At 36.9% G+C, this 27,670-nt stretch overlaps 6 protein-coding genes across 9 annotated transcripts; 4 read left to right on the top strand and 2 right to left on the bottom strand.

Annotated features, from left to right (window-relative positions):
* The first annotated feature begins 6,534 nt into the window (after positions 1-6,534).
* On the top strand, positions 6,535-8,732 carry LOC140865292 (plasmodesmata-located protein 2-like). Its single transcript, XM_073269886.1, has 3 exons — positions 6,535-7,668; positions 7,904-8,017; positions 8,124-8,732. The coding sequence occupies exons 1-3, from the start codon at positions 6,894-6,896 to the stop codon at positions 8,129-8,131; spliced, it is 897 nt and encodes a 298-aa protein (XP_073125987.1). The 5' UTR covers positions 6,535-6,893; the 3' UTR covers positions 8,132-8,732.
* Positions 8,733-10,179: 1,447 nt separating this feature from the next.
* Positions 10,180-11,916, top strand: LOC140860457 (putative pentatricopeptide repeat-containing protein At5g52630). The gene has a single exon (XM_073263467.1). It carries the CDS (start codon positions 10,180-10,182, stop codon positions 11,914-11,916), a length of 1,737 nt encoding a protein of 578 aa, XP_073119568.1.
* A 21-nt stretch (positions 11,917-11,937) lies between these two features.
* LOC140861590 (uncharacterized) lies at positions 11,938-15,025 on the bottom strand. Its single transcript, XM_073264612.1, has 4 exons — positions 14,648-15,025; positions 14,317-14,545; positions 13,080-13,232; positions 11,938-12,752 (listed from the first exon to the last, which is right to left on the bottom strand). Exons 1-4 carry the CDS (start codon positions 14,870-14,872, stop codon positions 12,067-12,069), a joined length of 1,293 nt encoding a protein of 430 aa, XP_073120713.1. The 5' UTR covers positions 14,873-15,025; the 3' UTR covers positions 11,938-12,066.
* Positions 15,026-15,694: 669 nt separating this feature from the next.
* On the top strand, positions 15,695-17,801 carry LOC140863731 (uncharacterized). The gene is made up of 5 exons (XM_073267347.1): positions 15,695-15,845; positions 15,959-16,081; positions 16,710-16,790; positions 16,882-16,980; positions 17,153-17,801. Coding segments are annotated over exons 1-5 (579 nt in total). The 5' UTR covers positions 15,695-15,844; the 3' UTR covers positions 17,428-17,801.
* LOC140863727 (uncharacterized) lies at positions 16,710-19,920 on the bottom strand. 4 transcript variants are annotated; one of them, XM_073267344.1, is made up of 3 exons: positions 17,838-19,920; positions 17,201-17,290; positions 16,710-16,866 (listed from the first exon to the last, which is right to left on the bottom strand). In XM_073267344.1, the coding sequence occupies exon 1, from the start codon at positions 19,897-19,899 to the stop codon at positions 17,893-17,895; it is 2,007 nt and encodes a 668-aa protein (XP_073123445.1). In that variant the 5' UTR covers positions 19,900-19,920; the 3' UTR covers positions 16,710-16,866; positions 17,201-17,290; positions 17,838-17,892. The 4 variants fall into 4 exon arrangements, with proteins under 4 accessions (XP_073123445.1, XP_073123446.1, XP_073123444.1 ...); XM_073267345.1 differs by having other exon boundaries at positions 17,201-17,407; XM_073267343.1 differs by lacking the exon at positions 16,710-16,866 and having other exon boundaries at positions 17,158-17,290.
* A 4,696-nt stretch (positions 19,921-24,616) lies between these two features.
* Positions 24,617-26,995, top strand: LOC140864946 (28 kDa ribonucleoprotein, chloroplastic-like). The gene is made up of 4 exons (XM_073269394.1): positions 24,617-25,223; positions 26,072-26,173; positions 26,265-26,537; positions 26,722-26,995. Exons 1-4 carry the CDS (start codon positions 24,819-24,821, stop codon positions 26,773-26,775), a joined length of 834 nt encoding a protein of 277 aa, XP_073125495.1. The 5' UTR covers positions 24,617-24,818; the 3' UTR covers positions 26,776-26,995.
* Positions 26,996-27,670: the final 675 nt, after the last annotated feature.

The raw sequence follows: 27,670 nt of genomic DNA on the forward strand, positions 1-27,670 counted from the left end.
GGTCATTTTCTTGAAATTTGAATTCTACTTGAATTTACTCTGCGTTTTAATTTAATTAAAATTTCTGCTTTAGAATAATTTATTTTATTTTAATCAGTAGTTTTTTTTAAGGAAGGGCAAAGGGCCCCCTCACATAGGAAATTCAAAATCTCATTACATCCAAATCGCAAAAAGAATAAAACAAAGCAAGACCACAACGGTCAAATTAATGAAACATGAAAACTGACTAAGCTAACAGGGGGAACAACGTCTTCAAGACAATCTCAATGAAGACACCCATGAATCTCGTTGGACAGCAAAGCAAAAAGAAGCCACTATCTCAAAATCAAAATCCGCAGGAACCCAGTAAAGTACACCAAAGCACTCTGAAATCCAACACCAGTCAAACCAGAGGAAGCAAGAGAGACCATAAAACAGGCCTATCTCGAGTAGTACCCATGCAAAAGCAGGTCAGCAAGAGCTGAAGGAGAAACACACATACACACACACACGCATGAGGAATCATACTCTACACACATACACACACACATACCCAACACACGCACCACAACACCCGAAAACACACACACAAACCCTGAAAAAACCCAAAGACACATACACACACCACGAAAAGAACATAGTCACTCTCAACGATTCACGAGCGATCACAACCCAAAACACACACACCCCAAAACACGCAAAAAGCAACCGCAACCCGAACTGAGTGCAAAGAAGGATATGAATAAGGAAAGTACAACTAGAAGAAATAACAAATCAAGGGGCCCTTTTGTTTTTGTTTTTGTTTTTGTTTTGGGGGGGGGGGGGGAGAGAGAAAGGGAGAACGAAAAATCAGAAGAGGATCATTAATAAGGCGTGGGTACGCCTTATTAAGACCCTAAGAAAATCTGCTTCTCAGGTAATGAGTGCCAAAGTTATCCGATCGAGCCAACTGAGAGATCTGAGGAGGGAGATCCGGACCAACCGTCATCAAGAGGATCCTATGGGTATAAGCATGAGAGGCCAGAGCATCCGTCACCGCATTCCCCTTGCGGTAAATATGTGATATGTAAAAAGAGTGATCATCAAGTAAATTAAGGATACGGCTCACAATATGGTCTAAGTCCCACCGACAACGTCAAGATCTGAGAATATGAATGACCGTCTGAGAATCAGTCTCAATCCAAAGAGGAAACAGAAGAAGATCAATGCAGTTACGGACACCATGCCAGATAGCCCAAAGTTCGGCTCGCGTGATGGATCCTTCGCCAATGAACTCGCTAAATGAAAATCTGGTTTGCCCCGAGGCATCCCTGACAATCCCCCAAACTGAGGATTCCCCAGGATTACCACGGAACTCCCATCCACATTGAGTTTGAAACAATTGGGAGGAGGGCGCAACCCGCGGATGATAGCAGTTTTATGAGTACGACGATAGTCGAGATATAGACCAATAATCCCACTAACATGTCGAAAACCTGCCCAGAATTTTAGATGGATGATACCCGCAAGATTGCCCAAATGCAGGTAAGACATGATATGAAATTTAACAACCGGACCAGAGAGAGCTATATTCCGGTGTTTGGCATCATTCCGTGAAGTTCAAAAGAACCAAAGAATGAGGAAAGGAATGAACTCCCGGATATGACCAGAAGAGGACCAGTCGGTATTCCTCTTCCAGACACTGAGAAAAATTCTTAGATTGAGGAAGCCGAAAGTTGGACCCGAAAAATGAAGGCAAAGAAGGTCCAAACTTCTCGAGCAACAGGGTCCGAGAAGAAGACATGATCGAAAGATTCTTCCGACCTACAACAGAGGCATCGAGAAGGGAAGGAGAATCATTTGGCATGAAGGACATCATCAAGCAGGAGCCAGTGATGCCACAAACGCGAAAAGAAAAAAAACATGGTGGGACGCATCCAGCGCCCCCAACAAGGCCGAAGGATGCTCCTAATAATAGCCTTTGGGCTGAGCATCTCCCAAGCGAAACGAGTAGAAAAACGCACATCCTCGCTGCAAGACCAGATGATAAGGTCATTAGAATGAGATATGGGAACCTGAGAAATTTCGGCAGCAAACTCAGGGCTCACAACCGTATGAAGAAGCTCGATGTCGCAAGAGCCATCCCTAAGGAAATGAGCAACAGGAATGGATCGGTTCCCCTGGACCACAGAACGATCAGCCAAAGAAGAGTGTCCAAGCCAGATATCATCCCAAAAGGAAACTAAGCCATGGCCTATGCGACAACGAATTTCTGGTTCTGCTTGATGGCGAGCACGCAGGAGACGGCGCCAAGTTGGGGAGATTAGGCCCCTTTCTTGGACCCGAGATGGGTGAAAGGAAGAACAATATTTGCTTTTCAAAAACTGTGCCCAAATATTGTCGCCTTGTCGGAAACGGAACCAGAGCTTGATGGAGAAAGAGTCAACAAAATCTTTCAGGTGGCGGAAGCCAAGGCCACCTTCAAGAGTGGGCAGACAAGTTTTGGCCCATTTAGCCCAGTGCCAGCGCTTGGCACTTGGACCCGATCCCCAGAAAAAAGCTGTTAAAAGTGAGTTCCAGAGATTCAAGAACAGTTAGAGGGGGCTGAATGACCTGGAAGAGATACACAGGAAGAGAGAGAAGAACGCTACGGATCAAGGTGATACGACTGCCATGGGAGAGAGTGCGAGATTCCCAAACCTCGAGTTAATTTATAAAAATCCCTCATTTTATTTAGCCTATATTAAATTGCATAATTTATATCTTAGTATTTAAACAATAGTCCCTGTGGGATCGACTTGAACTCTATCCAATTATATTATAACTTGATCTAGTTCACTTGCTAGAATTTTTTCAACCGAAATCGTCGGTCACCCATGATATCAAAACTCATATATATATATATAGAGATTTGTTCCCCTGCACATAGGTGTGCAGGGAAACTTGAGCATAGCTGGCGCTCACATTATTTCTTTTTTTTTTTTCTTAATTTTCTTTTTTTAATTAATTTTTTTATTAAAAAAACATTGAGCCCAATTGTGCCCCACCCAAAAACAATCGTCTTCTTCCCATTTCAAATCCTTCACTTCCAAATTTTCAAATCTGCCACTGCCGCCGACTCCAAATCCGACCACCCCACGCCACCCCACACCCGTCCGACCACCCATCCTACCCTACCCATCATCACTCACGCTTCACGCTGCTGTCTCTCTTCTGTCATTCATCACCCACCCCTTCTCCACCTCCAGCCGCCACACGCCGGCAAAAGTGCCCGACCACCCCATACGACCAGCCAGTCTGACCACCATCACCACCACAAATCACCACGGACAGCCACCCCAGTCCGACCACCATAGGCCAGCCACCCTTGCTACACCACCTTCTTAGCGACCCCTCTTCTTGCCGGGTCTTCCACCTACCCTCAAAGATCCACCTTCAAACGGTCCCCTTGCCACTCCCTTCAATCGATCGGCTCAGGTGGTCGGATTTGCGATGGCTGACGGCGACGAGCGTGGGATGTCTAAATTGATGGGATGGTGGCGTAGGCAATAGATTAGTGGTGAGGAGAACTAAGGGAAGGAGTTTGTATTGCCACGTAAAACAAAAGACAAAATTTATTTTAAAAAAAAATAAAAATTACAATTGGGGTGCCAGCTAGGCTGGCTCCCCAATTTCCCCTGCACAGTGGAACAAGCCTCTATGGCTCTGCTTGGTTGGATTATTATAAATCAATGTATAGTTTATTTTATCTAATTCTACGTTCTTCTCGCAATATTATTTATCCTTCTATTAATTATTTATTTTACATCAATCAAATCATTAATTATTTATCTTACGTCAATCAAATCATCGAATTTAAATTACTATATTTCCCTTTATAAATAATATTATTCATATTTTATTTATTATTAAAAGGGTAAAATGGTAATTTTGTATTTGTATATAAAATTCAACTCATCAAATCAAATAAACTATAATCTATCAATCAAATCAATTACTGTATTTACTATCATTTTTTATTTATTTTTTATTACATTACATTATATTACTTATCTATATATTATTTATCCTATCATCCAAACCAAACTGAGCCTAAATATATATCATAGTCTTTGGATTGACATTTGTTCAATGTCATAGCATTGAATTACTAATTAACGGTTCAGCATTCAATCTTTCATTATTCTTATTGTAGTTAACAACAATTCAATTGTCAAGCATACAAGTAAATTGATCGTACAATATCAAACATTGAAGGCAGTGGTGCTAAATATCCTATAGCAGCACAAGTATTAGAATATTTATTGCACCAAAGGTTTGTACTCCCGAACCACGTAGCTAGCATAGTGATCTTTTGATAATTGGAGGCCTTGTATAATATCATGCGAGCCCCACTCACTGATCCAGAGATTGTCGTCCGATGCACGCGAGTGGAGCATATTAATCTTTGCCAATTGGAGTCTGATGGTTAAATTTTCATGAATAGTTTGGTCTTAACAAGGAAATAATCCCCCTTCTCTGGTCTTATACCGAGACAATATTGAAAAGGACACTTTTTTGTGAGCATCATGTACAATGAAGGACGGATGCTACACCGGGTGATTTTCATCTGATGTACGTAATAACATAGAAAGTGTCATTGAGAAGTGATTTAAATAAACTTTCGAGGCATATACAAAGAATATCTATGATTCAATATCGGAAGATAAACTATCACACCAAGTTGTATACATCATGCGGAAAAATGCCAAATATTTCACCTGATTGGAAGGGTTATAATCAAGTTCAAGATTCTGACCACCTAACGAATCAATTTCTCCTCCTCATATACCCAGAGTTTATTTGTGTTCACACACTAATTAAGAAAATTATTAGAAGAACAAGTTTTGCTTGAAAATTCACATTTCACACTTATTTAATTAGTGCTTTAATATGATACGTAAAAACTTTCTGGAAATAACTAATGAATATGATTTTTTTGACAAGTATTTAATGAACATGATTAGATTAAGTGATTAACAAGATAATAGAGAAAAAAAATACTAAATATACACACCGGAGGGTATATTTTGCACATATAAAAAATGAGACGTGACCTTTCATATTTAGAAGTGAGGAAACTTACTGCATTGAATTTTCCGCGTGAACTCAACTCAATTACCCCTCTTAAATAAAAATTAAAGCATTTAACCACCAACTCATTAAATGAGCATTATTCTCTTGAGGTGTAATAAAATCCCGTCATATTTAAAGATAGCATGACATTTCTCATGTCAATAAAGAATTTACTATACTATAGTCTATAGTATACTACTGTTTAAATATCTGAATATTCAGATTTAATAGTAATATTTATGTACCAAGAAATAAATAAATAAATAAATGAACCTATAGTACATGCATGGGGTTGTGTCCTATGGTCAAACTTGCCTCCCCCACATTACATCACATATTCTTCTTCTTTTAATTTCTTCCTTCGCAACACCCTACAAACGCCTACTCTAATCACCTCTAGCTTGGAGAATATATTCCTCCAATTAATTGCTTATTATTAATTTTTTTTGGAGAGGTTTAATTGCTTATTTTACTCTACTTTTTATTCAAATATTCTCATTCTCTTTAACTAATAAAATATCTAAAATAATAGATATAATAAAATCACAAAAGCATTTCTTCGCGCAAAAAAAATGTAATACCGACATAGTATTATTATTATTATTATTATTATTATTCTTATATCGTTTAGTAAGTTAGACACCATTTTGGGACCGATCATAAAATGTTAATTGATTTTATAAAATTATGAATTTAGACTAATTAACTCAATCAAAAATTAGATTTGTACCAGTTTCCAAAGATTTCACGTACGCTTCAAGGGATCTGGCCGATCAATCATCAACCATCTTAATTATATATATTTCCTATATATAATCTATTTTTTAATTCCACAAGCTTTCCTACACACGCTTTCTCCAATAGTTTTTTTGGCATCCAATCTGACATCAGTTAGATTCAAATCAATGGTTGAAGTTAGCTTCCGTGTCACAATATCAAATAAAAAACCAGGTACTTTGACAAAAAAAATTTAATTGAAAATTGGTCATTTTCCATTTTTTTTAAATAATATTGCAAATAGATGTAGTAAGGCTCTTGTGAAGGGAGAGAAGGGTGAATTTGATGCTACCATATATATAACAACTCTAACTTTAAATCAAAAGTTTAAAATTCATTGAATATGTGACATCCATGGTCTATCAAATTATTTGCACCTCATGCAATCGGAATTGGACTGTTAAACTTAAATGTAGTCTGAAAGTATTAGCTGATAACTATAACACACAAAACTCTAGTTGATAACTATAACACAAAAAACTCGTGCGATATGTTTCGATGCTGCCCATTCAAGCACTATTTGAATGAGAATCCAATGATTCAATTTTTTTATCTACGAGATATTCACATAAAAATCTTGCGTGCAAAAAAAGAAACGATCGTCCGATCTAACACATAATCGACAGTTACGATCGTCCAATTTAACACATTATCGACAGTTTTTTGACGAAGATTTATCATTTTGATATAAAATATTAATTTTTATATCAAAATATTTTTTTTTTTTTATAGTATTAACAAAATCCGTCTCACTCGCTGAAACGAGAGAAAAGATGCTCCTCGGTTGTCTTCATCAATGCAAATCCGTAGATAGGCAAACACCACCATAACCTCTGAAGGTAGAGTGAATACCAAAACCCCAAAAGAACCACAATCCCTCTGTTTGCTTTTCTTTCTCTAGAGAGGTAGATAAATGGAAGCCTGCAAATCTTCCCCAATCTTTCCCCTCTGTTAGTCTAAAAGCATCTACCAAAAATCATATCTTTTTAGCTTCTTAAAGAAACAAGAAGAGCCCATGATTTAATCCCATCAAGATTCCACCAATGGATTTTCCCAGGAATCCACTCTCTTTCTTCCGTCTGTTTCTGCTCATTTTAGCCATTTTTGCCGCATCTGCTGATGATTACACCACCTTAGTGTACAAGGGTTGTGCGAATCAGCCTTTATCAGATCCGTCTGGGGTTTATTCACAAGCAATTTCATCCCTTTATGGCACCCTCATCGCACAATCTTCCAAGGCCAAATATTTCAAGACCACCGCTGGCACCTCTCAGTCGACAATCAACGGCCTTTTTCAATGCAGAGGCGACTTGTCAAATGCTGATTGCTACAACTGTGTGAGCGGCTTGCCTGTTCTCACAGACAAGCTCTGCGGCAGCGTCATCGCGGCAAGAGTTCAGCTTTCTGGGTGCTACATGCTGTACGAGGTTGCGGGGTTCCAACAAGTTTCTGGGATGCAGATGTTGTACAAGAGTTGTAGTGCAACAAACATCGGAGGGGCTGGATTCGAGGAGAAGAGGGACACTGCCTTATCTTCGCTTGAAAATGGCATGACTGGTAATAACAATGGTTTTTATACAGCAAGTTATGAATCTGTTTTTGCATTGGGGCAGTGTGAAGGTGATGTTGGAGTTTCAGACTGTGTGGGATGTGTGCAAAATGCTGTCCAGAGAGCTCAGGTCGAGTGTGGAAGCTCCATTTCTGGCCAAATATATCTCCAGAAATGCTTCATTAGTTACAGTTATTATCCAAATGGAGTCCCTAAAAAATCTTCATCTTCATCTTCTTCTTCTTCATATACTTCTCCTTCTTCATCAGGTATGATGATTTTCCTTGCTATTTGTCTTTTTTTTTTATTTGCTTAACGGGACTCTGATTTGTGAGCTGTCTCCCAGCCATAATATTAATAATTTAAACAGTAAATTTCATGTATGAACGAGGATGATTAAGATATTTGTCTGGTTTAAACTTCTTGGCCTTGTTTCTATAAATTATTGGTGATTGGAAGGGTGTTGAGTATTTATTAATGCAAGTTGTTTCTGAATGCTGACAGGGTCAAGTCCAAATACAGGGAAGACTGTGGCAATAATATTAGGAGGGGCAGCAGGTGTTGGGTTTTTGGTAATTTGCTTGCTGTTTGCAAGAGGTTTGGCAAAGAGAAAAGATGGTAAGCAAGGATGTAACTTAATTATAATAAGCCCATTGCTCTTTTGTGAAAATCTTGTCTTTTCAAATCTTATGCAATTACATGAGTTATGTTTGAATTTGTGCAGATCACTGAGAGCAAGTGTTAACTTGTGAGAGAGGATGGCTATATTTGGAGTGGAGCTATTGTCTCTTCTTTGAAAATGCTACACAAACTAGAAAACCACTTATTGGTTATCATGTTTTTTAGGTGACTATATATCTGAGGTTTTTGAGGAAAATCAGGGACATGAACTCATGTTATTGTTAGTGAAAAATTTAGGGATTTTGCCATAGAAATTTTGGCTACTAGTTGAAAGAGAGATTGAAGTTGCAAAAAATGTAGTGTTTTGTGGAGGGAATTGGAGAACAAGAAGAATCAAAAGGTTTTGGCTTTTTTCATCCCATTTGCCATGTGAAATGTTCTCTGTTTTTCTGTCCTTGTCTGGGATAATTATTCTTTATTTTCTCCAAAGTTTTCACTGCTTTTAAGGAAAAGCCTCTCTATCTCTGGTTGCATGTTCTATGTTTTCCTCCTCCCTAGTTAGCTTTTAGATATGTCAAACATTGGCACGAGTTCAATCAAGTAACAAAAGGGTCAAACAGTGTCAGTTGTTTCCTTTTTCTTAGAAAATTAGAAAAAAAAAACTTCAAATTATTAAATTCCAATCAATATGTAATTTCGAGAAACCAAATTTATGGGCTCGGTGCGAGGGTGCACCTTTATTCACCATTCTTTTTTATTATTTGTGAAACGACTTGTTAAGATTTACTGTCTCAACTCTCAAATATGATATGTTGTCTCGTATTTGAGACATTGGTCTCCCCATTCTCAATTAATGAATTGGCTTTAAATTTATGGATTTCTGTGGTACATTACTCACTCCCTGTTCATGGCATTTTCCGTAATATTTTGGGATTTCTTGAGTCACACTCTGCTGTACATCACAAGATTGTGTTTGCTTCGAATTAGAGATAATGGAATATGATCATTTTAGACAGCAAGAAATATTTTGATTTCGTTATTTAAAAAAGTAAAATATGATAATTAAATTTTCGGTCCAAAGTGATTAGATGTGATGTAATATCATTATGCTTGTGAAATGAAAAGACTAATATACCATCTCATTTTTCCATTTAAGTTAAAATTATGCATTCAATAATTACATCTTACCATCATCATATTATAATACATCAACCCCTTAAAAAAACTGTCATGATAAATTAAGTTGCGAGACTATAAATTGTCTTTCTTTAATAATAAATTATCATGACATATTGACATTTCATAAGAAATATTTAAATATAAGTTCGTAACATTGCAAATTCACAAATCTAAATCAAATTTGAAAATCCCACTAATCAACTTTTTAATCTACAAATTCACGTCGAATTTGCAAACCGCTTGCAATTTCTAACTTTTTTTTTCCAACCATCTTACATTTTTCATCGTTTTATATAATAAATTTTATTTCTCATTTTTAAACTTATTCTTACCTCACTTTATTATAAAATAACATTTTCTATATATATTATCAATTCAAAATAAATCATCTAAATTATATTTATTTATATTTTGATATTTGTATATTATATATAACACACGATTGCGTATGCATAATTGTTAGTAGCTAATAAGCAATATGATGTAAATGGCTCAACAAGAATGCCAAGGTTTGATTGAACGTCACACCCCACTCGTGGCTAATTACTAGACTGCACCCGCAGCATTGGGCCTTTCGCATTGTCACGCACCTTGAACTTAAATTGCAGGTTTCATTCAATAAAAATAAACTAGCAGAAAACAATAATTTAAACCAAATACATATCTTTTGATAACAATATCTTGAACAATTTTTCTACATTTTTTCCATCCACCAGATTTAATTAAATTCATCCCTTAACAAAGGTCTTAAGTCCATCACTCTTATTCATTAATTATTCCAACACCTTTTAATTGTTTGCAACATCTAAAAATAAGAGATTATGATTAGAGGTTACAAACATCGACCAATTATTCCAATAAGTAATAAAAAGAAATAAGAATAGATGGAGCTCAATTTCATGTATTAATTAATTGAATTGGATAATAACCAATCACACTTGATTCTGCAATTTGTCTTCAAATACTTGAATCCTATGACAATGAAAGAGAATTTCACGAAATATGGTAGCATGAGTGCACTACAAACTGACCCACGATGCATGCACGCGCAAGCAATCCAAACGGGCATAACCCCCGCACCCCAAAACAGAGCCTTCTTCAACAATCTCATCACCCTTTACTCCAACTCCAATCTCCATTCCCTCGCCCTCCGCCTCTTCAACTCCATTCCCTGCCCAAACACCGTCACATGGACTTCCATAATCTCTGCATTCTCCGCCTCCCCACTCGCCGTCCGCCTCTTTCTTTCCATGCTAAGACAGTCCGCCACAATCCTTCCCAACGCGCGCACAATGGCTTCCTTGCTCAAAACATGTGCTTTCTTGAACTATGATTCTATTGGCCCGCAACTTCAAGCGCTTTCGTTTAAACTCTCTTTGTATGAGAATGCTTTTGTTGGGTCTGCTTTTGTTTCTTTGTATTGTAAGACGAGGGATCTGGATTCTGCACGTAAGGTGTTCGATGAACTGTCTGAGCGTGATGAGGTTTGTTTTGGTGCTATAATTAATGGGTTGGCTCAGAATAAGAGGCCCATTGACGCTTTAAGGTGCTTCGCTGATACGAGGAGGGAGGATGCTTTGTCATCATTTCATAGCATATCCGGGGCGTTGTGTGCTGCGGCGGGGTTGGCAATGCTTGAGCAGTGTAGGATCATTCATGGGCATGCGGTGGCGATTGGAATGGACTCAGATGTGTACGTAGGGACCGGGCTGATTGATGGGTATGGAAAGTGCGGACTCGTGGAGGAGGCGAGGAGGGTGTTTGATGAGTTGGAGGTTGGGTTGAATATAGCTGGCTGGAACGCGATGATGGCAGGGTATGCACAACAAGGGAGTGTTGATCTTGTGGTTGAGCTTTTTCGTTTAATGGAAAGACGAGGAATGAAGCCGGACGAATATAGTATTTTGGCAGTTTTGACAGCATTCTGCAATGCAGGTATGGATATGGAAGCTGAGAGGTGGTTCAATAGAATGAAACTGCAGCATGGATTGGAGCCAAGGATCGAGCACTACACGTGTTTGGTTGGAGTACTAGGGAGGGCTGGAAGGCTAGAGGAGGCAGAAAAAGTTGTTTCGACAATGCCATATGAACCCGATGCAGCCGTGTGGAGAGTGTTGTTGTCAAGTTGTGTGAGCAATAGAAATGCCGACATGGCTTTAAGAATGAGCAGTAAATTGTTGGAAATGGACCCCCATGATGATTCAGCTTTGGTGATTTTGGCAAATGCATTTGCAAGCACTGAGAGATGGGATGGGGTTAAAGAAGTATGGAAGATGATGAATGATAAGAGATTGAGAAAGGAGATTGGGAGGAGTTGGATTGAAGTACGGGGATCGGTTTGTGTATTCTTCGCTGGAGATAGAAGGCATCCTAGGAAGGACGAGATTTATACAAAGTTGGCAGAGTTGATGGACGAGATAGAGAATTTGGGCTATGTACCAATTTTGGATGAGATGTTGCATGAAGTAGACGAGGAAGAAAAGAGGGTGTCGCTCAGGCATCACAGCGAAAAAGTGGCCGTGGCTTTCGGTTTATTGGATGGTGTTACACCACCTGGAAAGCCTTTGAGGATTGTAAAGAATTTGAGGATCTGTAAAGATTGTCACGAGGCATTCAGGTATATTTGCATGTTGACTAAGAGTGAGATCATAGTGAGAGATGCACACCGATACCATAGGTTGTTGAATGGAACTTGTAATTGTGGTAATATCTGGTAATCTATATCCTTCTTGTAATTGTGGTAATATCTGGTAATCTATATCCTTGCGTACGCATTTTCCCCAAGGTTGGTTTGTTTCTCAGGAAGTCAATTGACCATTTGAAACAAATACTACGAGATAAACCACTTAGTAGTAAATAATGCCACTTTAGTCCACCGGAGTAAAACTTCTTTTTATATAATACAAACATGAAAACGGCATATTTATAAGTTTATCAACTTCTAGTGCTTTGGACATCAGAGTGCTGAAAACGGAATTCCGGCCTGAACTGTCCTTGGCTCTACCTAAACCTCGGCATACAACAAGAGACGTATTGTACAGCCAGGGTACAGAAACTGTATATGCAAAACCACGGGCTGAATTCCCATTTCCTAGCAGTGCATCTTTGTATGATCGGGACACTTGAGAAACATACTGCCCCCTAGGCACATAGGGGAGGCGAGATGGATTAGATGCATCAAATTTTAGGTCAACATCTGCATGCAAGTTCACAACCACTGTTCCATGATCCGGATGAAGGCAGTTCCCTAGAGCTTGGAGGAACGGGGAACGATTATTCCACAGCTTGTGTGGAAAAATATCATCTCCATCATAGGCATCAATAAAGATAATATCGTATATATTGTTACTCTCGAGAATAAATTGCTCTGCATCTGAATTAAACAAGAATAGCCTCTCGTGTGTGCCTTTCCACATTATCTCATCTGCATGATCTGGCTTTTCAAATGCACGTTTGCCTGATGGGGTTATAACTGAGAAAGACGGAAAACCCATTGCTTGAATTGAAGCTGAGATTACGATGGGATCAATTTCAACTATGTGGACTATAGCACCTGAAGAAAGCAAAACTACAACTTAGCATAACAATCTTACTGGTCTTTGGGAAAGAATCTCAAGTAAAATTGAAGTCCACCCATTTCAGCAAGATGAAAGAGAGCTTTTGACAAAATAGAGAATGAGTAGATGAAGACAAATAAGAACTAAATTGGCTAGTCAAATAAATTATCCCAGCACACAAAATACAGTTCATTTTGTAGAACGCTGTCAAACTTCTAGGGCAAAGTCACTGGTTCTTGTTGACAGTAAGAGTCTGGAACAGGAATGTTTAATCACAAAGACGGAGGACAAATTCTTGAATCAGAAAGGAAGTTATTTCTAACCTCGAATTTTACTAGCCAAAAACAAAGGTATGCTACCTCCACCATGACCAATGCATAATATATTCATATTTTGCTTCCCAAGTACAGCTTTCTTAAAATCATAATTACATGATGAGATGGTGGCTAATCCAGCAGCTATCAAGCTCTTCACATCTGCAATAAGATGTGAAACCAACAGTTGGTTAAAAATGTTGTGGTCAAGAAAATAAAAGCAGACAGGGAAAGTTCCCCATTTGTATAGTTTAACACCAGGAAGGTATATTTTTCCTCATTCTATCATGCTCTAGGACAAAGAAGGAGAGTGAAGAAAAAATATCACGTGAGGATATATGGGAAAGCAAGATAATTATTTTCAAACTTTGAATTTCATCTTCATTATTTGCTTCCCACCACCACCTGTGCTGGACCCATTGAAACCTTCTATTTGGATGGTACCAACACCCATATTGATCAAAGACTCAACAATTTACAGAACATATTGAGACTAGCCACTGACAAGCCAAAACAGCAAAATCACATGCTACTACCATAACTGTTTCTTCATCTCCCTCCATCTGATAAGGAAAGCAGCAAGCTATGCCGAAAAAAATCATTGTGATATAACAGATTAACTTTTGGAAACAAGGCTGTAGGTTATTCTGATTTTGAAAGACGACAGAATGCAACAGACAAAATTTCATGACGTCAACAAGAGGGATAGTAAATGAGAACATGCCTGAGTTCTTCATGAATTTTACATTAACACCTTCCTGATACACCATGAATAGAATGAAAAGACATGCTAAAATTACCACACCATGATTGCAGAATATATATACATTTTACAGAATTGTGGACTTAGACCTCTAAGAATCTGATTATCAACTTTCTGTTAATTGCTTTGATATGCATTTGATATTGGCAGAACAAAGTATTTATCATTGGTTTCTGGACATTTTTTAATACGCTACATTCTTTCGTCGACTTGTACTCACTTCCTTTGGCTGAAACCAATACATTAATGTCACAAGGAAAATGACAGCAGTAGTATAACCTGCAGTAGAAAATCAAGCAATATAACTGCTTCAAAAAGTCAAGTGATGCAATGCTCAAAGATGAAAGAGGATAACAAAGAAGACATTGATTGCTACGAGCTTTCAATAGGAAATGCATGGATATCGTAAGATGTAATACTCAAAATATTACTGGAAAATTACTGCAGCAAATAGCAAAAGGGAACAAATTTGGTGGCATTTACATGGTACAGCCACACAATGTGCCTGCTGCATTAAGCACGTAGAGACAGGTTCTCCTTCTCTATATGCAGCCATCACTTTAACCGTGCTTTCCCGAGTGTAATCATTAAAATGAAGAGTTCGCCACTGATAACCAGTAGTTATGAATTTTCCACGGTTTTTAAAACCTGGATATATCTTAGTGTACCTTTGTTGAAGCCAATTCTCTGCCCTTCCCCAATGAAGTTTATCCTGCGTCACAGTTGTTACAACATTAGCTGACAACTAGTATAGCATTTATATCGACTTTTAACACTCTAAAGAATAACTAGAATACTGTAAAAGTAAACATACTGGCTTGGAACAAGGATGAGCTAAGACAGACACGACGCCGTTTCCACTGTGTGAAATTCCTCGAAAAACGGTTTCTCCATCAGAGATGTCGCCGCCTCCTTCTCCTCCTCCCCACCATTCGGAGGCGAATGCCCAATCTCCTTCGTCCTCTATATGGCGGCTTCTAATCGCCGTCGAAAAGCGCCGGAGGCCAGATTTAAAGTTGATTCTCACCAAATTAAACATTTCTTCTACAACGCGGATCAATTGATCCCGATAACCCACCCTCGTTCTGAATGGGAAATAGCCGGAAGCCAAAATCAAGTAAAATTTAGGGTTTTGGTAATTTGGAGGGAAAATTGCGTCGTTCCAAGTTCCAATAGTGTACACGGCTTCTAGTTTTTGTGAGATGAAGTGGACTCGTTGTTCTATTACGTACAATGGTTTGACTTTGGAATCCGGTCAATCAGTGTGACAATGCAAGTCCAAGGAATCTTTTTTAGGACCCATGTAATAAAAAAAAAATTGTGCTTGAATCGAAATTTTTTTTATTTTTTTACCTTATATAAACTTGGATTATTCTATGCTACACTTGGAGTACTTCTCCCCCATGTTGTGGTCAAATATCAACCATTGGATCATCAAGACATATGTCAATTTTCATAAAAATATTTGGGTCCCACGTAATCTAATGGTATTGAAATAAGAAAATAAACACTTTCGATGTAGCATAGACTAACTTGATGATAATCACGATGGATTTCAAATATATTTAAAATCAATATATTTCTCTTTGCTAGCAAAAGAATAGATAGACAAATTAAATATACAAATAGATTTTAAAATCAGATAGCAAAAACTGAGTACCAAGACTACCAATTTATTACATCTTAATTATTATTATTATTTTTTTTAAAAAAACAAGCTTTAAAATTAATCTCCTCTAACGTTTTTACTAACCTACCTACTTTTCCCATAGCTCTGAAGTCAACTATGAGTAAGATCCATTACACGTGAGGATAATTTATAAAGAAAGAAAAAAAGTAAAACCGAAGAAGTATCAGTATTCGAATCGTAACCGTATGCATTCACTACTCACTTTTGACTTTCAATTTGATCCCACTTTTTGGGTCTCAGAATCATCGTCTCTTCCGATCATCCACGTTCCCAAGATTTCTTATCAAAATCTCTGTTCCCATCAACCTTCTCACATCTGCAAGTAATTTATTGATCAATCCGGGCTATTATATTATTGATTAATTAGTACTGGACATGTTTTTGTTTGGCTTTCTTGTTTTCTGATAATAAGGTGTAGTTTGTTTTTCGGATCAGTGTATCCAAAAGTGAAGGTGAGGGAAGACACAGAAGAAGCTGATCAATATGCGTACGAGAGAAGTTCTTTGCAGTCTTTGAAGGCATTTGAATGGCAATCTTTGCGTCATTTCTCTTCTGCAGGTATACTAAACAATTGCTGTTTGATTACATGTGAATGCATTTAATTGTCATTACTAAAAGATTTTTTGAACCAAATTCAGATATATTGATTTTATGAGCTAAATTTACAATTAAGGTTAATTTTAGTGAGAAAATATATATTGAAGTTTCACGATATGGGTTCTTTAGTATTACTAATTATGACAAACTAATGAAATTAGTTTTCTAGATAAAACATTTATTTCAACTTTCAAGGGGTTTCTGGGATATGAAATTTTGTAGGACCGGGATTAATCTTGGTAGTTTGTCCAAATCATTTCGTGCGTAATTTATGAAAATTGTAACTTTTGCCTTCGATTTCTTATGATATTACAACACAGTTTTCTCAGAAATGCCTTGTATTCAAAACCTTTCAAGAAAATTGGATAAACCAATTGTCACACAATACAGAATAAGAATATATAACATCTGATATACGTTCAAAAAAAAAAAAAGAAAAAAAAAAAGAAATAACATCTGATATGGCAGTCAACATGAACTTAGCAAATTTAAGCTCTTTTTATGCACAAAAAGATACACATGCATCTCTATAATGTAGTTTTATGTTAAAAACAATAAGCCTGTAGTTAATTCCAGCGTGGGTGTGCAGATGAGTCCCTTGGATCAGTTGTAAGAATTCCTCGCTCTTACGTCCCACTGTCACCTCCGCCCAGTTTTCATTCATCCAAAGGCATGCAGATTTACCAGTTTTTGTTTCTTATAAAGCATCAGACGATTGACTTTGTAATAAATTGATACATAACTGCCTGTTTCGTTGACAGAAGAAACGAATAAGAAGAAAATGACAGATGGAGAGGAGAATGGGAAAAATGTAAGAGCTACTTCAGCGCCACGTCCACGTGCTGTCTTATCCAGTCCAGGTAACTCACGTAGTAGAAAACTTTTTGGTGTATGCAGTTTATCTCCTTTTGTGTTACGCGAAAGAATTTCCAGGATCAGGGTTATTATGATAGAATGATGGGGAAATACTATAGAGCTTTACTCGAAAGTTTATCCAAATACAAACACAATTCTCCTACTTCATTTGCGCAGATAATGATGGAATCATTTTAAGTAAAGCACAGACAAGAAGAGAATTACTTTCAGGTCTCAAAGATCATGATTCGTGTCAGAACAGGCACGTCCACTGCAAGACTTTCTCAAGATCGGCAGTTGCTGAAAGTTTTGCTCCTACAAAGAAACAAGATAAGGAGTCAATTGATTACAAAGATGATGTTCGAGCAAAAGGAAGAAATACAACCTTGGCTGGTTCGAGTACCAGAGGAGGACATCAGAAAAGAATAAAACCTGTACCGATCCATGATTAAGCAAGTGATAAGCACATGTAGAACTCTTTTGTGAGCGAAAATGTCACTGATAATGCAAGATCACGAGGGAATAAATTATTGAGTGAAAATTTCAACAAATATTATACAAATTGGATAGAAAAATGTAACAAAACAACTTCCGTCTTCCATGTAATAGTAACAAAGAATAGGGAGATGCAATCAATCCTAGATTTAAAATGTCTTGTCTCAACCCAAGTATTATGGCCACTCAATGGTTTCTAGGAAAAAAACTAAATGACAGGTCTAGCAGCTGAATCAATTTCATCCATTTGATTATAAGTTGATTTACATTTTGTGCTGCTTCCTCATGGCTAAACTTATCAACTCTTAAGAAGTAAGCTAGTGGAAAATACTATAAAACAGTTAGAGTTAAAAAAAAAGGCACACACCATTTCTTTAATTCAAGTGTTCCTGATAACACAGCAGCCCCAAATATATGTTCTTCTAGCACACACTAGATACTCCGATTTCCATTTCCAGATAGATCAAATATAGCACACATGAAACCTTTTCGAACTCTGGGTGAGTTTTATCCCCGGAGAGAAATACTTTCCCACCACTGCTTGATTCAACCCAACTACAACCAGGTTGCTTTTTCACACCTGTATTTTTCATGCGCACCCAAATCTTTTCAGCTTCATCTTTCATCCCACTGGCTAGATACATTTCACCCAGAATCATATAAACACCAGAATTATATGGTTCTAGTTCAAGAATCTTCTCGCCACAAATTTTGGCTACGACAACGTTTTTGTGCATTCTACATGCTCCAAGAAGTGCTCCCCAAATGCTTGCACAAACTTCTACTCCATGCACTATCATCTGCCTTACAATATTCAGCGCCTCGTCAATACGTCCAAATCTTCCCAATAGGTCAACAATAGACGTATAATGCTCATTTGTTGATTGGATGAAATACTCATCGCGCATAACACTGAAGTAAAATTTACCATGTTCCACAAGTCCGGCATGGCTACAGGCAGAAAGAACACCGACAAAAGTAATCTGATTAGGCTCCACAGTTGACAATAGCCTCATCTTTTCAAAAATCTTTATAGCGTTTTCAGCTTGACCATGGTGAGCTAGTCCACATATCACAGAATTCCAAGAAATGGTGTCATGACAGGCCATAGAATAAAATTCAAGTAATGCAGAAGATACATTACCACATCTAAAATACATGGTAATCAATGCATTAGAGGTTGAAATAAAGCGATCAATTCCAGCCTTGATCGCTTCTGCATGAATTTGTTTTCCAAGGTTTAAGGATGGTAAGTTGGAACATATCACAAGAAAACTCGTATGCGTAGCTTCATCTAGGGGCAATCTATCTTCTTTCATTTTGATAAATAATTTTATACCATCCTCACCTCGATCATTCTCATCCAGTCCAAATATTGCAACATTCCACACAGTTGTATCACGAGAAGTCATTAATTCAAAAACTTTCATAGCAACCTCAACTTCCCCTGTGTCAAAGTATCCTTTCATAATGTTTGTCCATGACACAACACCACTTAACGAGCTCTTCTCTAAAACTGCATGAGCCTCTTTCACCAAACCATTCCTGACCATTGCCAACAAGATTGAATTCCATGTCTTTTTGCATTTCTGAGGCATCTCATTGAAGAGCCTTAGAGCATTATTTATCCTACCATTACTAACGAGCCCATCAATCATCGTTATCCATGAGGTCCAATCCTTCTCAGGCATCTTTTGAAACAAGCCTTCTGCTATTTCAACACTTCTATGTTTTAAGTAACCACTGATCATCGTACTCCAAGCTTGAACATCTTTTATTGGCATATCTTGAAAAAATTCCCTAGCTTCAACAAGACCGCCGGCCTCCAAACGCGCCTTCAGCATAATGGTCCAAGTCGCAATATCCCGAACACCCATCATTCTAAAAAACTCCTCAGCCTTATTGAACTCCTTAATCTTCACTAACCCCCCAATCAGCAAATTCCAAGAAACCACATCTTTCAAGGTCATCTGATTAAACACCCTCACCGCATCATCCATCAAGCCATTATTGACATACCCTGAGATCATTGAGTTCCATGTTACTACATCTTGATACCCCATGCGTTCAAAAATCTCTTCTGCCCCCTTAACATCACCATTACACATTAGCCCACATATCATTGTATTGTAGGAAAATATATCGTGAACTGGCATTTGCTTATACAAATACACGGCACTCTCAAAAAAGCCATTTTGGAAATATCCTCTGATCATAGCGTTATATGTGACTGTGTTTTTCCAAGGCATTTCATCGAACAGTCCTCGGGCTTCTCCAACTAGACCATTTTTCATGAAATTCGAGATCTTTGAGTTGAATGGTTTCAAGTCGAGTCCCGTTGTAAGAGTACTGCAGTTGGCGTGGCGTTTTGACAAAAGGATCTTGGAGAGTACTTTTGGAGCTTTTTTTATGCTTGAATTGAACCACATAATCCCAAGTATAGCAGAGGCTCCCCACCAATAAATAACTTCGTTGCCTACTATATATATCCAACTCCGAGCAATGTTACATGTACAACCAAATTTGTACAACAATTTTTATATCACAAATAATTTAATGTAAAATTTTAATTTATCAAATCTCATCATATATTGAATGCAAAATCTCACGATATCATATCAAAATCTCACGAGATAATAACAAAATATCACGACATAATTGTTGTAAATATCGTTGTACGATATATTGGGTTGTACCTCTAGCATTATTCTATTATATTTTGAGCAATGCAATATTTACAACCAAATTTGTACAACAATTTTTACACCACAAAAAATTCAATACAAAATTTTAATATTATCAGAGTAATTTTTTAACTGAATTTTCATTTGAATTTAGTAGATATTAGTAAAGATAAGGTTATAATTATAATTTCACTTTTGGCTATAACACTTTATTATTATTTTAGTTACAAAGAATAATTTTTACACATACCTGTTAAAAGAATCAAATATTTAAAATAAAAAAAAAAGAATCAAATATTTTATATATCCAAACCGAGCATTGGCTCATTTTCCTATTGACACACACACCAATTATATATCAATTTTAAACTATTTTTTTTCTTTTGAAAATTAAAATGAATTTCACAAAGATCTAAGAAATGAAATTGGTACATAAAATTTATTTACAAGTCAAATACTCAGTTCCTATGTATATTTATATATTAGATCTAACTCATGCATTATGAGACTAAACAAATGTCAGTATTACTGCAAAAACTTATAAAATAAAACATTAATAAATGACAAGATAAACTTAAGACCGCCTAACACTAATTAATAACATGAGCTTATTTAATAATTTGTAAAATGTAAATACTTTATTATTAAGTAATTGGATTAGTTAACTTGATCCACTTCTTTTTCATCTTGAAATTAGTCACTCGAACCGATCTTAACTCGACCCGCATCATGGCTCCTATCCTGACCTAGACTTGGCCACGGTCCGGGTCCGAGTTGGCATTTAGCCAACCCTTAACCGGCCCGCCAATGGCCAGTTTCGGTCTGGGTCGGTGAACCGGCGGTTCCGGTCCGGTTAACCGCCGGTTCAGGATCCGGGCTAAATCGTGCCATTTAAAAAAAAATAAAAAATTGCAGCGCTGGGGCGCTAAACCTTCGAATTAAATTCGAAGGGGCAGCGCTGGGGTGCTGGGGCACTGCACCTTTGAAATTTAATTTTTTTAAATTTTTAAACAAATTTTTAATAAGACATATTCTTTAAATAATCTCAATCAAATATTTCATATCTCCATAATGAAAATCTATTACATTTATTAAATAAACAATATATTAGAATTTCAACATCTTAATATCTTATGACTTAATATTACAAATCTATTACATTTTATCACTCGCATTTCCTTCCGTCGTAGTTTCGGATGTTCCTTCGGTATCATCTTGGTCTTCTTCATCACTTTGAATATGTTGTGTTCGAATAGCGGCTTTTGACCAATCATTGAGCAAACATTGGGCTTCCAAGTTTTTCGGCCTTAAGCTAGAACGTCTCTCGTCCAATGTATTTCCTCCAATACTAAATGCTTGCTCCACTGCAACTGTTGAAACCAGACAAGCTAAAATTTCTTTTGCCATTATAGCCAAAATTGGATATATTTGTGTTTTTTGCAACCACCATCTCAAAATATCGAAGTTTTTCTCATCTGTATCACTAAAATCAAAAGTAGTGGTAAAATAATTCTCAAGTTCCTGACTGGAACTTGAGAATCCTCGTGGACGTTTCGTCCGTTCCCTTAATAAAAGTTGTGCTTTAGTAAGTTTAGAAGAAACATTACTAGTTGCAGTGGATTGTGTTTCATGTGAAACAATTTGTCCATCATATTTGATGTTATATTCATTATAAATATCAAGTAAATGAGTTTTAATATTAAACAAAATCAATGAGATAGAAGAAATCGTTTCCGCAATAGGCTCCAAAGATTCATAATATAATATTAACATGTCGTTTAAGCCATCTAATTTAAGTCTAGGATCTAAAATAAAAGCACATAAAAAAATTTCAGGAATGAGCAAAAAATATTTTTCCCATTTTGTTTTCATGACGAGAATACATTGAGATAAAGTACTATCATTAGAATTAACATGTTTATGAAAAATACAAGCAATGTTGCAATAATGTGTTAAAACTAAATGTGAAGTAGGGTAATAAACACCGGATAATTGGTCACTAGCATCATTAAAAACTTTTAAAATTTCACAAATACTAGTGCATATGTTCCATTGATTTGAAAACAAATAAATATCACGAGCTTGAACAAAAAAAAATGTACATAATAAATCTTTATATTCAAAAGAGGATAATAACAATTTATATGTTGAATTTCAACGAGTTGGAACATCTCGTGCAAACCGCTTAGGCTTCATACCATTTACTCTACAAAATTTTCCCCATTGCTTCATAACTTGAGGATGCGTCCATAAATAATGAATATCGTTCCTAATTGGTTGAATATGTATGCCTAAACTTTTTAGTCCATCTTGAACACACAAATTTAAAATATGACATGCGCATCTAATATGAAAAAATTTGTTACCTAGTGATGGTTTACATATTTCAATAAGCTCACTAATACTAGAAGTATTTACATTAGCATTATCAAAAGACTTTGAAAAAACTTTGGTAGTTAGACCATATTCTTCTAAAATAACAAATATAAGTTGCGAAATATTTTGTGCCGTGTGTGATTCGTTGAAACATCTATATGCAAGCAACCTTTTTTGAATGTTTCAATTATTATCAATCCAATGACATGTAATACACATATATGAACAACTTTGCCAATGATCACTCCAAATATCGGAACACAAAGAAACTTTATTATTCAAACTATAAAATTCCTTAATTAATTATTTCTTTTGATCAACGACTAACTTTTTCATTGTGCGTTTGAGACTATTTCTTGGAATACGTCTAATAGAAGGATTTGCACTTATAGAAAGCCAATTTTCAAAAGATAATTTATGGCTAAAACTAAAAGAAAGTTGTTCAACCGCACAAAATTTAGCTGTTTCTTCTCTAAATCTAGCTTCGTTATACTTAAATAGTTGAGATTCATAACCCGATTGAGAAGAGAATGCCGGAATTTGAGTTTGACCACGATCAATACCAATTTTCACCGGATGATTTTTCTCGATATGCAGCGTCAAAGTTCCATAACCACCTCCTTGTTTAAATTTGTAACATTTTGAACAATATTTGCATTTGGCTTGCAAATCACCGGAGGGAAGCGTCACCTTGTCGAAGTGTTTGGTGAAGATATCGGATGTCGGGCGAGGCACCGCTCGAGTTTGTCTCCGGCGGAGGCCGCCGGATCGTTCATACTTTCTTGACTTGCATGATGATGTGGTGGTGATGTTGGTTGTTCAACTTGTTGTCTTTGTTGCGCCTCTTGTCGAATTTTTTGAATTTCATCATCGAATATTCAAGATCAAATCCATCGACATTGAATTGAGGATACTTGACCTCGGGTGGTATGAATCTCTTTTCCTTTGTCACCCCTACGACTTGATCCCGCTCCGGACATTTGTAATTGTATAAATATGAAAATAAATCAACAATTGACAATAAACCAATAATCGAAACTTGATATTTTTGATAATTCAAGAAATTAAAAGAAATTGAGAATAGAGAGAATGAAGAGAGAATTGTGTAAACAAAATGAAAGGAGGTTGGGGGTATTTATAGATAAAATCATAAAAAATAGGTTTTTTTTTTTTTAAAAAAAATTAGTCGGTTGACCCGGCGGGTCGACAACGGCCACAAGATCTTGGCCGTTGATCTCAACGGCCACGAAATCGTGGCCGTTGAATGATCCAACGGCCACTTGCTAGTGGCCGTTGGATCTGGGTGCCCTGATGGGCGCCACGTGTCCAACCCGCCGGGTTGGACCCGCCGGGTTGCCGGTTTTCCTAAGGGAAAACCGGGACCGGACCGCCTAATGGCCGGTCCGGTCCCGGTTTCAGGTCGGGCCCGTTGACCCGATTAACCGGTTTGTTGACCACGGGCCGGTTTCGGGCCCAACCCGGCCCTTGGCCAGGTCTATCCTGACCTATAAACTTGATCTTGATTCATAATCAAAACCATAAACACAATACCAACTTTAAATAAAGACATATGAGTAATTTGCTAAGCTTTATAGCCTTTGGTCTATAAAGACTTACAAATTTTTTCTTTGTAATGAAATGCATGAGTCATGTGAAAAAAAATACATGTGACACTGTATAACATTTAAATTAAGAATTTAAGTATTGTTATATGAGTGGCATCAACAAACCCCCAATACAGGTTCGTGTAATTTAAGTTCAATGGTACAAACTATTTATTCTAAACATAGTAGATTTGATAAATAAAAGCCATCTTGAAAAGATGTTTAATTGGCCAAACACATGTTCTAATTATTATGTTTAAAAAAAACGTCGATCGATTATTCATCTTGTTTTGTCAAAATCTGATCAAATTCAACAAAAAATTATTATCATACATACATAAATATCATATCTAAATATATTATTAATTTATCATTTTTATATTATATCTAACATTCTTTCACCAAAAAAATAAAATAAAAATAAAGTTATGATATTTATTCTGAAAGAAATATCAGGACTAGCGTGTTTGATTTAGTGTCCAAGTGCCAGTCTCTCTGTACAAGAAACCTTATCACTGAATATCATTGGACACCATTTCTCCACATAATAAGCACCACAACAATCCTCTCTTTCTTCTTCAACTTTTCTTTTGAATCAACAATCCACCTCTGTGGGGTGCAAAAAGCACCCACAAAACTCCCACCACCATTTCCTCCTCCGGATCAAATCAAGCTATCCCATCAATGGCAGCTGCTGCAGTAGCTTCTTCGTTTTCCACATCTTTGCAGAGCTTGAAATGCCCGACCTTGAGAATCTGTCCAAATGATCATCATCATCATCAAATCAAGAATATTCCGTACGCAAGAATATTGCGATCTGCGTCAGTGTCGTGTTTTCTTGGAAATGAATCGAACCAACCGGTTGGCAAGTGGAGGATCCCGCGGTTGGCGGCTGCCGTAGCGCAAGAAGAGGCGGCCGTGGCTGCGCCGCTGGAAGAGGTGGCGGATGGCGAGGTGTCGCTTGACGGGGTCGCTGCACAGAGTGGAGATGTGAACACCAAGCTTTACTTCGGGAACTTGCCTTACAATATCGACAGTGCGCAGCTTGCTGGTATCATTCAAGAACATGCAAGCCCGGAGCTTGTTGAGGTGATAATTTGATCTTTTTTAGTGGTTGAATATGTTTGATTGAAGGATTTTTCAATGACACATTTTTAGATATTTTTGTTTAAAAGTACAATTTAATCTAGATTCAAAGATAAGATGGAACTGACCCCAACATGTTTATCTCGAACAGAGAAATTACAAATTTAACCCAATAAATTTGATGAACAACCAGCAATCGGCGGAACCGAACCTGAGACCAACTGATCTGAGGGTCTCAGCATTAATTGTTTGCAGCTATGGGAGGAGTAGCTTGATTTTTGACTAACTAGCCAATCTCAATCACTTGAAGATTATGCTTAGAAACGATGAGTTTTTCAAGCCAGTGATTAAACTTCTTGAGAAGTAGCTTGATCTATCGTCTAGCTATCCAATCTCGGTTACTTGAAAACACCGCATGACGCGGTGGATTAGACATTGATTGGTTACTCGTCATTGCTTTGTGTCTCATGGCTCGATTTTTATAAAAGTTTTGTGTCACACACCGTCATCTTATCCAAGTACATTATTGGAGTATATCCTTACATAATGAACCTTTCATCGTCTCATTTATGAGCCGAGCAGTGGGGAAGATTGTTTGCAGAACTTGCCATTTGCCAAGATAATCCAACTTTGTAAGGAGTCTTCTGCAAATAATTTTAGGTGGTTCAATCAAGTCGGAGCACATGAATTTTAAGGAGCTGCGTGATCTCTTGATAACAAGACTAGATTTCAATTCTTTGGTTTAATTTTATCTATCTACTACATGCTAGCTAGTGGCCTTTTCTTCTCTTTCCCCACCCGAATCCCTGTAAGAAAAGATGAAAACATCACTAATTTTTCCAAATTTCTAGGTTCTTTACGACAGGAACACGGGGAGAAGCAGGGGATTTGCATTTGTGACCATGAGTACGATCGAGGAATGCAACACAGTCATTCAAATGCTCGACGGAAGCGTAAGAATTAACCCCTCTTGATCAGAAACAGGTTCTTTTTGGAACATTTCTTCAACAGTATTTCAACCTCGTGAATCCTGTATTGTTGCAGGAATATAATGGTAGGACCTTGAGAGTTAATTTCTCGGACAAGCCGAAACCGAAAGATCCCCTTTATCCGGAAACTGAACACAAACTTTTCGTGGGAAATTTGTCATGGTCTGTCACTTCAGAGATTTTGACGCAGGCATTTCAAGAATATGGGAAGGTGGTCGGAGCTAGAGTTTTATATGATGGCGAGACGGGGAGATCTCGAGGCTATGGCTTTGTATGCTATGAGACTAAAGCTGAAATGGAGGCTGCACTTCAATCTCTCAATGAAGTGGTATTGTTTCTGTCCTATACTCTTAATTTCTATGCACGAATTCTTTGCTCATAGAAATATCATTGACGAATATCATGTGATGTATGTCGAAAAATAAGCACTTCATGTAGCATTTTAGCCCACATTTGCGAATACAAACAAGTGCTGTACGTAGCATCACATGTCTGCGTGTCTCTCCTTACAGGAACTCGAAGGGCGCGCTATACGAGTCAGCTTGGCACAAGGGAAAAAACAGTGAGAGCAGAAACTTGTACATTTGTTAAGGCTTGGAATCCCAAAAAAAAGGAAGGAAATATAGGGCGATTTGCCTTTGCTTCAAGTGCAAGTAGCTAGCTAGAATAGGAACACAAGTCTTTGTTTTGGTTATTTGTTCAATCTTTGTTTCTGCAACATGTAAAGAACCCTTGGAGTGGCTGAGTGAAAATGGAGCTTGAGTTGGGTTTGCTCGAGTATGTTTTTGAGGGCATCTTTGAAGATGTTAATTAACTTATTATACCTTACTAATATTTTTCTAAAAGATATTTATAGAATTGTATAAACAATTATATTTATATTAGTTATATGTGTTTAACAGAATAATTATACTATCATAGAATTTAAAATAATCACATAATATTAAAAAATTAAAAATAAGAGAAGATTGGTGATAAATCCCCAAACCCGAATTTGACATTGCCCTAGCTCCCTACCCATAAGATTCTTTGCAATAGCTCCCTAGGACCACCAAATTTGAATAATTAATTGTTTAATTCTTGTACTGGATTTATGTTTTTTTATGCTTAAAATCTAAAGACTTTATGCTAAAATCTGAAGATTTTGTGCTTAATCATGGTACAAAGAATTATCCGCAAAAATGGTATCAGAGCTTTAGGTTAATTATTCAGACGTAATATTATTCGTTAATTCATGTTTTTCTTTGTTGAGGAGAAGATTTTATAAAAGATGACTTCAAACGAAGGTTTGAATCAAGAGAATTTTATTCATATGAAATCCTATAAACAAGTTAATCTATTCACAATAGAGTACTTACAACAGGTTGTGATTAATGCTCTTAATTTTTGAAGAGATAAAGAATAATGATTTCTAACTCTCAATTTTTAGAGATTACCCCAGATTCCTCTAAACTCTCCAGA

Source organism: Henckelia pumila, chromosome 4, assembly GCF_033568475.1.
Source record: "Henckelia pumila isolate YLH828 chromosome 4, ASM3356847v2, whole genome shotgun sequence".
NCBI classification, from domain to species: Eukaryota; Viridiplantae; Streptophyta; class Magnoliopsida; order Lamiales; family Gesneriaceae; genus Henckelia; species Henckelia pumila.